A 12,420-nucleotide genomic window follows, 5' to 3' on the forward strand; every position below is an offset into this window, starting at 1 on the left:
GGAACGTAGTTGGCCCCTGGGGACTGTGTTCCCCTCCTACCTCGGGGAACTTCTTCCCACACATACACATGATTGTGCAGGAATATAAAAAGGTTTGAAATATTCCAAACTGCTAAAAACAGTGCAGACATCTAGTTATCTCTTACTTTTATGTATTGTTTGAACAACAGATTACTTTTTTGATTGTGTTTCTTTTATTTTAATTTAAAAAAATTTTAAGGTTTTATTTGTTAATGACACACACACACACACACACACACACACACACACACACACACAGAGGCAGAGACATAGGCAGAGGGAGAGGCAAGTTCCCTGCAGGGAGCCTGATGAGGGCTTTGATCCCAGGACCCCGGGATCACGCCTTGGGCCAAAGGCAGACGCTCAACCACTGAGCCACCCAGGTGTTCCTGGTTGTATTTCTTGTGATAAAATATGCTAAATATGGAATTTCCCATTTTAGTCATTTTTAACTGTACCGTTCAGTGGCATTAAGTACCTTCACATTGCTGTGCAACCATCACCACCGTCCATCTCCGGAACTTTTTCGTCTTCCCAAACTCGAACTGCACCATCAAACGCTGACTCCCCATGCCTCCTCTCTGCCATCCGCCAGCCCCTGGCAACTCCTATTCTATTTTCTGTCCCTATTGATTTTGACTATCCTAGGTGCTTCGTGGAAGTGGGCTCATTCAAGCATATACCTATTTCACTGGGCATGGTGTCTTCAGGGTTCGTCCCTTTGTAGCACAGGTGAGGATTTGTTTTTAAGGTTGGATAACATTCAATATACGACTTTCACAAATGGAAAAAATAAAAATTAGGGAAAAGAAAACCCCCAACCACAAAAAGAGCGTGTGAATGATTGAAGAAGAAATGGGTGGGTGAACAAGGGGGTCTGCCCGGGAATGAGGGGTCTGCTCCAACTCTGAATTTCTGATGGGGGGCAGCAGGTTGGCAGAGTGATAACTGAGGGCAGGCACCCCTGGTGAATCAGCCCTGGCTTCCTCTAACATAAGAGGAGGGAGTCAGGCCCCCCGTCAGGGCTCTGGGCCCAGTGTCCCACGGCCGGGTGGACAATGAAGACACTCAGCCTGCCAGCCGAGGGCTGTGACTCACAGGCCCCCACGCTCCGCCCCTGATGCCCTGGCCATTCAACCTGGGCAGTGAGCGGCGCCGAGTTCCCGGTCCCCTCTGATACCAGCTCTGCTCCCGGGCTCTGGGGACGACCCAATCGGCCCGGTGAGTAAGGAGGCTCAGGACAATCCCTCCTTTCATAAACCACCACTGCTGACTAATGCCTCCTAGTCACGCTGGGCCCTTCCACCCCAAAACCAGTCCCTGCCCCGGAGCGGCCCTGTGGGGTTTTGAGGGGGGCTCTCCCTCCTCTGGCTGGTGCTGCTCTCACACCCTGCTCTACCAGCCTCTGGGCCCCCCTGGCAGTTTCCCTTCCCTCCTCCCAACCCTGAGTCCCTAGGCCTTGCTGTCACACTTAGGTCAGTCCTGCCGTAGTCAAACCTTTGCTGAGGGATTTCTTGTATACCTTCCTTCTACCCATCTCTGACCTTTCTTGGCCATCCATGACTGGAGTCACTGGGCAATGACTCCAATGAGGTGCACTTCAGGCACTCAGGAAGGCTGGGGACACTATTTCTGAGCACATGTGCAGGGGTATCTTGAGATGCATCCAGCTCCTTTGAGGCACATAGGGAAGAGACGGGTTTTGGGGTTAGACCTGAGCTCAAATTCTGACTCTGCCACTCACTAGCTGGGTGACCATGGGCAGGTAACTTAGCCTCTCTGAAACTTAATTTCTCCATCAGTTTTAAAAAATGGAGTGGGTATGGGCAATCCTCCATTCCAGAAAGGATATGAAGCACCTTCCAGAGAGACGCTCTACCTAGCTTGGGCGAGAGGAGACAGCCTCAAGAGAGGGACTCAGGACATGGGGTTGTGATGCCTTGGGGGCATCTGCTCTCCCAAGGGAGTCCTTGGCTGAGGGGCACACGGCATCCCTCCTTCTCCTCAGCACTCACGGTGGCTTGATTGCCCAGCCAAGAAATGGCCTCTTGTTCTCAGGGATGAGAGGAAGGTGGATGACATTCTTTTATGGCATCATGTGAAGGCAGGGAGCTGCACCCCTGGAGGAGAGCCTGGAATGGATAGTACAATACAGCAGATGATGAGAAAAAAAAAAAAATCCATGTTTGGTTCTGGAACGGAATCTCTTTCCTTTTTGGTGAAGTGGTGGGGAGGGAATGAGAAAGGACCATGGCCAGCTTCTCTTACTAATGGCTCGCCGGCCAGCCGAGGGAGGAGAATGTGGAAATGACTTGGCGAGGTCTAAGAGGCAGCTTGGAAAACCGGGAAAAGCTCCGGCCTGGGAGGGGAGAGCCACGGGATGGTCCCAGCTGGGTCTCCCACCAGCTGTGTGGCCGTGGGTGAGTCACAGCCTCTCCTAGTGACATGGCCCTTATCTACAAAGGGAGGGGGTCAGATGTGAGGTCTTCTTAGGCCTCTGCTGCTCTGAGATTCTCGAACTCTGCAACCATCTCTTTAAAGATGGAAAGCAGAGATGCTGAGCTAGACCAGATGTGGCGGATAAAGCCAAGATAATCAGCCCAGCGGTTTCTTTCTCTCCAGTGCCCTGCGTCAGCAAGGCCTTGGGTGAATTCTGGCATTTGCTCATTTTGATAGGTAATCAGGGCAACATCTGTGGGGCCGAACTTGTGGAAGAGGGGCTGATGAAACAGTTGTTCCCCTCAACCCTTCCTCCTTCCTAAGCAGCATGCGGCTGCTGTGACTTTCTGAATCCATGAGGCTCCAGGCTGGCTCCCAGGCAGCGAGTGTTCCTGAATCAGTTTCTTTGCTCAGACCCCCACCTCCTCCCAATCTTCCACAGGCAGCCAGCGTCTGGGGATGCCTGTTCCCTAAAGAAATATTTATTATGCATTTCCCCAGTACCTGGCACCAAAATAAAATGTTCTGGGGCACGTGTGTCAGAGGGAATTCCCACACAGTGCGGGTGTGTGAAACAACTATGCTTCCTGCCCTGAAGGGGCTCATGAGCGAGGGGGAGAGAGAAAGTGATCCAATATCCACAGGGCAAAGTGGCAAGTGGGTGAGAAGGGCTCCATGGGCCAGGGAAGCACACCTCCCTGCAAAGGTGGGAGGAAAAAGGGAAGGACGGGTGGGGAAGGCGGTGGGGCCGGTGACACATTTGGCAGTACACAGCTCTGAGGGTTGCATTACATTATAAAGTGTCCCCCTCCCCATTTCCATCCTTGCCCTGGTTGGTTTCCTTCATTGGCTTGACTGCTTTCTGCGGCTGCACACCTGTTTGTTATCTGAATCCCCCCCCCCCCATCTCAAGAGGGAAAGCTCCCAGAGGAGAAGGAGGGTCACCACCTGATTCTGGGCTCTCTACCCAGGGCCTGGACAGACCCCCCACACAGAGAAAGTGCAGGAAAAAATCCCTGTAGCTCTCACAAAGGCATCTAAGCAGGCAAGTGACAAAATCAGGACGTTGGAGTCGCAAGGCCCGGTCAGAGTTGGGCAAAGAGGTTGAGCATCCCATCTTTCACGAGCCAGGACATTTTTTTCTTCTTGCTGCCTAATCAGTGGTTTCTTGCCCTTCACCGGAGCCTGGGGCACGGAGCATCCGGGCCGGGAACGCGGACGTGCGTGGGAGGGATGGGAAACTGTGCCGGCAGCCCCAGAAAAGAATCGGTCTTTGTCTTCGTCTTCCAATGCACCTGTCGTCCCAAACCCTTGACAAACACTATGTCATTCACCTTCCAAGCCTCTCTGTGGGTTCGGCCTGGGGAGCAGGGGTGGGGGGTGCAGGCGGAGCGCAGGGAGCCGCATTCCGTGCATTCCTGCCTCCTGACAGCTCCTGGTACCGCTGGTGAGCCTGGGATGTCCAGGAATTCCAGCTGACTCATCCGTGGGTGAGCAAGGCCAGCACGAGGGGACGACGGGTGGAATCTCCTGGCACTCTGCCCCTGCCGACGTCCCCAATCGGAGGAGAAAGTGGCGGGGTGGGGGTCGAGATGGCCGGGATCCCGGCCGGTCCCGCTTGACTGATGTTCGGGTGTCACCTGAGGTGCCAGGAGGTGGAGCAGGTGCAGCGTGGTGGCCTGGCGGCGGGGGCTGGGGCCTTGGAGGCCGGGATTGGAGGTCTGGCTCCCGCTTATCACCTCTGCAACCTCAGCAGCCTCGCAGCCTGTGTGTCCCCGCGTGGGAACGTGGAGGCGGGGGTGGTCCTCGCTGATTCCAGAGCACAGTGGGCACGACGGAGCAAGGGAATGCGGGCAAGACCCCGAGCGCGGTCCGGCCACGGAGTTGCGCAACCACAACGACGGTGAGGAGTCTGCGCGCACGTCGCGCTTCGGTTCTGGTGCGATGACGCGAGTCGCTTCCCTGCGGGCAAAGGCCGCCGAAGGGCACGCGGAAGTGTCCCTGCCTCCTGCGCTGAGTCCCCGGCCGCGGCCACGCCCCCGGGAGCCAGCTGGGCCGCGCTCAGGGCTGACAGCCCCTGACCAGGCAGCCACCTCTTGGGCCCCCACGGCAGCCTCCAGATCTCCGCCAAATTCCTCTCGCCTCCCCCTCCACTCTGATGCCAGAGCGTTTCTCAGAAGCGGGAAGCAGTGGCGCGGGCATCACCCCGCCGTCCTCCCGGGAGTCGGCTCCCAGGGCTTCCCCAGCTCCAGCTCCGTCCTGGGGCTGTGGGGAGAGTGGAGTCCGGGAAGGAGGACAGGACACAGGGCCCCTCGTTTCCCGCTGTCTGTGAGCCGGGGCGGCTGGCTGAGGTCATCCATTTCCGCAGTCGGGTCCCAGGGGGTCGGGCCCTGAGTGTGGGGGAGAGCTGGGAAGATGAACACTTACTCCTCTTCGGCAGGAGAGCGCGGGGGCAAGGCCGGGGCGGGGGTGGAGGGGTGGGGAAGGTGTTAGAAGACAAACGGGCTCTGGGTTCAAATCTCACCCTGTCTCCTGGGTGGCTCTGTGACCTCGGCCCGGCTCCCACCCTCTCTGAGTGGTTATCCTATCTGTAAAAGGGACACCCCTTTCACACCATCGCCCCCTCCAGACTTAGTGTAAGGATTGGGCTGATGCATGTGCAGGACTCCGCACAGTGCCCGGCACTCACAAAATTATATATTTTTTTTCCCCCAGAAGCACCGGCCTGTTCATCTTCAACGAGCTGTCCACCTTAACCAGCGACATCCCAAGGCCCGGTGTTGGTGGGTGGGAAGAGAAGGCAGGCCACGTTTCCATGTTGCAGCCACCGCACCACGCCAGCTTGAGGAGGAAGCTACAGGAACTCAGGAGAAAAGTCCCACAGTGTCTGCTCCAGCTCCCTCAGGCAGCTCTCAGAGCTCGTGCCAAGAGATGGCTTGGCGCTGCGTTTGCGCTATGCCCATTAGCGTGTTTCCAGATGTTTCAGGCAGCAGCCCGTGGAGTTCTTTCAGGTTCTGTTTCTCTGGATCTCCTTTCCTGCGGCTTCTCTCCCCTCTGCTTTTCCCCAGCTGGCTACCACAGCTTTAGAGATGAGAAACGGCGTCTTTCTCCTTGCTTTCTAAATTGCCTGCCCACAGTCCCTTTCTCAGAAGATCCTTGGCCATGTTTTGGCCAGACAGCTGGATATCTTATAAAATATTCCTTTTCCAGCAACAATGTGAACTGCCTTTTGTATTCTGCACTTGGATTTCATTAGTCCTGTCTTGCACGTGCCCCAAACCCTGAGAAATGGTGGCAATAACCCAGGGCAGCAAAAAGGCTGGAGCTTTCTCCTGAACACCTACACTGAATGGCCACTTCATGTCCATCTTCCCAACCCCGTGAAGTAGGTGATACAGCTTCCTGATTTTTTTTTTTTTTTAATGAGAATCTTAGACTCAGAGAAGCTATATAACTTGTCCAAGGTCACTGAGAGAACCACATGGCCCCTACTCTAAAGACCAACTCTTTCCATGGCAGATGGATGGTGGGAGCATGCCCACACAGCCTGGGCCTCTGTGACCAATCATCTGCTGACCTAGGGACCAGGCTGTGGGTTTCAAACTGCAATCTGGCCCAGTAAGGAAGTCATTGGCTTTGTCTTATCACAGAGGAGAGGGTTAAATCAATTCCTGGAGAAGCATCAGCAAAATAGGGGTTTGTGTGTGTATGTGTCTGTAAGGCTATATATCCATGTGTGAGGGAATGTGTCTGCGAAAGAATGAGTGTGTGAGGATGCACATATGTGCTTGATTCCATGGGTACATGTGTATGAGGACATGTGTGAAAATGTGTACTCACATGTGGTTTCACATATGAGGTGCACTTATGTGTAAGAGTGTGTATGTACATGCATATATGCATACATGCCAGGGGATTGAGAGAGAGTGTGTATGTGTGTGTCTGTGTGTGTGTGTAAGGCTGTGTGAGATACACATATGTGTGAGAATATATGTGAGGGCATGTGTGCTTTGCATGAGGAAGTGTGTGCATGCACATATTTGTATGTAAGGGTGCATGTGTGCATTCTCGTGTGTGAGGGTAAATGCAGGCACACTCATGTAAATACATATATATACATGTGTGAGGACATGTGTGGGGATGTGTGTGTGGAAGGGTAAAGCTTAGGGCAAATGTACGAATATGGGTGTGGATGTGCCCATGTGTGCATAAATGTAAAAGTCTGTGCCCACATGTGCATGCACATTCACATGTGAAGACGTGTGCACGCATGGGGAGACGGGGAGGGGATGGATGGTGGGGGTGGGAACACTGATCACGACCAGATGGATTCTTCGTCTTGTGAGACCTCTCTGGTGTTGAGTACCAGGCGTTTCCCAGCACTGATGACAGATCTTTTTAAAAAATGTATTTATCTTGTCACGTGGTCAAAGGGCAGCAATCAGGCAAAGATGGGGTTTCTCTCTCCTGGGTATCACAGACCCGGGTTTACCTTGGCGAGGTAGGACTCACAGACTCAGCTTCCTGGGCCTGTGGTGCCCTGGGCCCGCTCTCTCTCCACCTCAGGGCGTGGCTCCCCCTATCTCAGGGTAAGATTAACTTCCCTGGCACTGGCTTTGTTTTGGCTCATTAAGGAGGAGCAGCCGCTGAGAGAGGAGGCCTCTCCCTTCCACCCCCGGGCCTGGTTCTGCTGAAAACACTTGATTTAGAGTTTCTTGCTTTGCTTTCCCTGGCTGGGTGTCCCCGGCAGAAGGGGAAACACCTAGGGCCCAGGCTGTTTTGTCTGCTGAGATTGGGGAAAGGGATTTGGTTTCCCCACTGAGGTGGCCCCAGCCAGAGCAGCCATGGTGGGTCTGGGCTGTTTGTTTGTTGAGCGTCTGCTCCTCAGGGTGGGCGATGTAAGGCTGAGGATGTTGTAATGGGAGGTAGAAGAGCCTAGATAGATAAAGTTCTGTGGGTAGACATACATAATGGTGCAGGGGAGCCTGCTTTCCTGCAAGTGTCCTGCCCGGGAAAGCCCCTCTGGGTTCATCTAACCCTTTTTCCCTTTTGTTCATAAATTCATTTCACCCCCACACTCCCACCCCAAACCTCTGCTTTCCTTTACAGTTTGCCTCAGGGATCATAAAGACCACAGTGCCTTAGCTCTGAGGGAACATAGTGGTCATCCAGCCACACTCTCTCCAAAGAAAATCTCCTTCATAACACCTTGAGTGGTGCACACACCTAGCTTGCCTAGGCCCTTCTGGGGCCACTAGACTGTAAGCGTCCTGAGGGCAACGCCTGTGTCTCTCTGGAACCTGTCACTGCCCTACTCTCTGGCCCAGTGCCTGCTGCCTGGCACATGCTAGGCCTCAATACATATTTGTCAGATGGGTGAAGGATGATGTAACTTGTTACTGCTGCAGATAGCCCCTGGCAGATGGCCTTAATTCAAAGATCCATTGCATCTTTGAGTCAAATGATATAGAGCCAAAATTTGCTTCCTTCTGAATGTCACCCTCTGGAACAACACAGATTATGTGTACCACAAAGGCCCTGGAACTGAGTGAAGGCAGACATTATGCCCTTCTCAGTGCCTCCTGGATTCAAGCTGAATGTAGCAATAACCATCCCTTACATCATACAGGTCATGAGCAGTATTTTCAATGGACATCTTGAAATATGGTTCGTGAATTGGACCCAACACTCTAGAAGTAACCTGGTCAGAGACAAGCACATTGGACGTTGCAGAATTGTGTCCCCTCAAAAAGATATGTTGAAGCCCTAACCTGGTACCTGTAAATGTAATTTTCTTTGGAGACAGAGTCTTTGCAGATGTTATCAAGTTGAGATGAGGCCATACTGGATTAGAGATTAAATCCAATGGCTAATATCCTTACAAAGAAAGACATTTGGAGATAAACAGACACACTCATGGGGGAGAAGGCCATATGAAAACACAAGTAGAGGATGAGTGATATAGGGATTGCCAAGGATCCCTGACAACTAGGGAAAGCTAAAGAGAGGTGGCGACAGATTCTCCCTCAGAGTCTCCAGGAGAAACCAATCCTACTGACATTTTTATTTCATACTTCTGGATTTCAGAACTGTGAGAATATACATTTCTGTTGTTTAAAGCCACCTACTTTGTGGCACTTTGTTTCAGCAGCCCCAGCAGCCCACTGATATACTAGACTACTACCCCTTGATTCATATAACAATACAAAACATCATCCTTTGTAACTCCATGGTTGCACCCTTAAAAAATTTAAAGGGACCAGATAAAAACTACTGGAATCAATAACAAAAATATTTAGAAAAATGACTGGACACAAGATAAATACACAAAAGTCAAGGCATCCGTATATACCAGTAAGCTACCAAGAACCCTTGTCACAGTATTACCTGAAGCCATAAACCACTTCTCAATATACCCGTATGGGATTCCAGTGAAGAATATGACACAATTTTGCTGGGAAATTTTAAAAGATATGTAAATAAAATAGGTGTTGCTAAATGGGGAAATTCAATTTAGAAAAACTCGTTAGCCTCAAATTAATTTGCTGATTCACTGTAATTCCAATTAAAACCCCAGAGGAGTCATTGATTTCAAAAATAAACAAATCTACATTGAATGAATGAGAGAAAATGGCAAAGGCAATTTGAAAAAAAACAGATGAGGCGGGGTTGGGAGAGGCCTGTCCTAGCAGAAATTCAACATACTAGTAACTAAAAATATGAGTATGATGCAAAATAGTACCACAAACTAAGAGATGCTGCCTCAATGTCTATTACCTCCTTCCGGAAATGGGTCCCAAGTGGGGTGTGATGGGCAAGATAGGACCCAAAGAAGACAAAATAGCAACTCTGGAGGATTTGAGACACCTGGGTGCTTACGCAAATTGAAGTACGTTCCTGTGTCTACCATTGACAATCTACAACATGGAGCATCATCACCAGCCAGAGGAGTAGGTTATAACCCCATCAACTCGGTTGCTTTCTCAGTGGAAAGGATCCCCCTGAGTTCTGGGTTTGCAATGGCATGAAATGCTGTTCTAAGGTAGAGCTTTCAAGGCAGGGCAGGCAGGGAGCATAAGGTGCATGCAGGGATATCTGCTGGTACCTGCTGTGTTTCCTTGGCATTTCCAAATGTCACTGTGTTCCCAGAGAGGGGGTTTTGTAATCACCCAGACATCTTCTCAGTTCAGTCATTTGAATTTCCAGAACCAGATTTGGTTGGGGAAGCACCCTGATTTTGCAGACTTAACATTCTTAGTTTCATCAGAAGTTTGCTGAGCATCCATGAGGTGCCAAGCTCTGGGCTGGGCTCTGGGCCCCGAGATTCTTGACACGTCGTTAATGGTGCCTTACACGGGATGGATTTGCCATGGGCCCTTGAGGTCGGGTGTCACTAACTACTGCTAGGTGTTCCTCAGCTCATTACATAAGGATGACCAGATGTGTTACAAATACAGTCATTTTTATTGAGTGTGAAGGAGTAACTTAGAACACTGATTTATACTTGAAGACGTTTTGGGGAGAACAGTTTTGCCACGGCGATGGTCACAGAGGAGGCCAGATCCCAGATGCTGAAACCTAGGGTGAAGCCAGAGTTAGCACCAGGGAGAGGAAACAAATGCCAGAGCAGAGGAATGTTGTCCTAGGAGCTGGTGACTGTGGGCCTTGGGAGCCAGTGTAGGGAGGCTGTGTTAGGGGCTGGACTAGTTCAGTGGATGGTGACCCTGGACTGTAATGGATGTAGGAATGTGTCCAGATCCCAGCCCAGCCCAATTAAATCAGAATCTCTGGGGGAGACACACAAGCTTTCCTGTATTGTAGACAAATCTCTGCAGGGTTTCTTATGTGAAAGCAGGTCTGAGAGCAGAGTCCCAGCCAGGAGTGATGTTGCTATTTCTTGCTTAATGGTACTTGACCTGGTGCAAATAAAAACACACACATGTGCACAAACACACACACACACACACACACACACACACACACACACACACATGGGAAAGCCCTGGTCAATACTGCAATTTTAAACAACAAAAAAATCTTCGGCACGTATGCTGTCCTGTATCATCATGACTCTGGGCAGTGGGGGGGTATGTGTTGATGATGAAGATGTGGAAGACAATTTCAATGATATTTTGATTTCAGACTGATCTCTAGGGCTTATGAACAATGCTTGACTTTTTTATTCTTTTTTTAAGCTTTTATTTTTTTTAGTAGAAAAGCTGATTTCTTTTCAGATATATAGAAAAGAAAAGATTCTGGAGATAACAGAAGCAACCAACCTCAGGCTTACTCATCCTACAAGGTCAGTGTCCCTGTCATTTACCTCTTCATCATCCTTATGTGGTTTCCTCTGACTAAAAGTATGTATGTCTGTGAACCCCTTCTTTTGAGAGTGTCGCTCTTGACCAGTCTCTTGACTGGGGGCATCAGCAAAAAGGTTGAGAAGGTTCTTCTTGTGACTTTTTAGGAATTTGTCCACAGAATATGTCAGGAGATTGGGGAGGCTGCAATGCTTTTTCTATAAGTTTCTATCCTTCTCTGGAATTTGCTCCACCGGAGGGTAGGGTCAGGATTCTGGATTAAGCATCTACTTGCTGATGCCAATTAGTTGATATCAGAGTCCTAGCTCGATGTTCCAAATGTGAGCTGGTCAGCATGTGATGTATCCTAAAGAAGAAACTCCTCATAAGGTTTGGGGATGGGGCTTCCCTCTGTTGTATAAGAAATAAACCTAGGTCAAGATTAGAATTGAAGAAACTGGGAAAAGAAGCCCAACCCTTTTCCAAAGACCCAACTCTTCCCTGTTCCTAGGTGTCCCTTAGATCACTGCCCCATGTCACCACCAGGGAAAAATCCTAAAACTCTGGTTCTAAGAAGACCCCCTCCTCAGAGGAGGAACCTGGACAGCACTGCCAGGCTGCAGCTGCTGTCATGGAAGGAGCTAGACTAGGGATGATGACAAGGCAGGCCTCTGTGAAAAAATCTTCCAAGGACGCAAGGAGAAAAAAAAAAAAAAAGATTCCTCATTTACATTGAGAGTAAACTTCCTGTCCTATTGAACAATGAGGCATTCAAAATCCGCCTGAGTAAAAGTCCCCTGATGCTATGAGAGGGTGAGCAATTTCATGTCAGGCTGTTGTTATGGGATTTATACATGTCCTAGCTAGGGCTTGAGGTGAAAATCAGAGCCAAAAACAATAGCCCTAAACCCCACATGCACTGAAACCTCATTCCAGTGGAGTTTCCTTAAGAGAGAGCACAGCAGACTTTTCACAAACAAAGTGACTTCAAAGGTAGGCTTGCATCACGAGCCTCCCCCACTTGACACTTCCCCTTAGCCCAGACCTGGCCCTTCTGTTTTCTTGGTTTACTTTATGAGGTTCTCTCACACACATCGCAAAGCAATTATCTGAGCTCGCAGGCCAACAGGAAGGTAATTGTAACTGAGTACTTCCTTTGTCAAGTGCTGACGCTGGCCACTGCCAGGGTGATAGGAGGCGTGCTGGGCAACTGGGCACCCAGTGACTCGGCAGCCCCTCCCCCCAGTGCGCTCAGCCTGAATTCCCTGGGGAGGAGGAGGCCAGTGGGATGGGGGAGTGGGGGAATTTTCTTACATCACTTGACGTGCTTGCTTTCACTCCCAAAATCCTGAGTCATGACTGAAGTCGGATTGCCTCGGGTCTCTGGCTGAAACCAGGAGGTTATAGATTTGGAAACCTGACTCCATCGGCTGACTCTTGTCCAATTCATCAGAGGAAACATGTATTATTTTAGTTGCCCCGCTTCAAGCTGAAGTGTCTTCTAAGCGAGGGGATTACGTGAGGAAAGTGCCTCTGTAGTGGCTTAGTAAACTGATGCCATGCTAGTGAATAATATTTGACGTTCGGTGAGTTTACAAAAAGGGCTGTCTCTCTGTTTGTTTAAACCGAGATTAAGTGAAAGGAAAAGTTTTTCTTTCCC

The 12,420-nt window shown here is 50.4% G+C and overlaps 1 protein-coding gene across 1 annotated transcript; it reads left to right on the top strand.

The window, feature by feature from the left end:
- The first annotated feature begins 3,888 nt into the window (after nucleotides 1–3,888).
- LOC121475758 lies at nucleotides 3,889–11,410 on the top strand. The gene is made up of 3 exons (XM_041729295.1): nucleotides 3,889–4,363; nucleotides 5,176–5,691; nucleotides 11,272–11,410. The coding sequence occupies exons 1-3, from the start codon at nucleotides 4,086–4,088 to the stop codon at nucleotides 11,408–11,410; spliced, it is 933 nt and encodes a 310-aa protein (XP_041585229.1). The 5' UTR covers nucleotides 3,889–4,085.
- The last annotated feature ends 1,010 nt before the right edge of the window (nucleotides 11,411–12,420 follow it).

The sequence above is a fragment of the Vulpes lagopus genome, chromosome 14, assembly GCF_018345385.1.
Source record: "Vulpes lagopus strain Blue_001 chromosome 14, ASM1834538v1, whole genome shotgun sequence".
In the NCBI taxonomy this organism is placed as follows: domain Eukaryota; kingdom Metazoa; phylum Chordata; class Mammalia; order Carnivora; family Canidae; genus Vulpes; species Vulpes lagopus.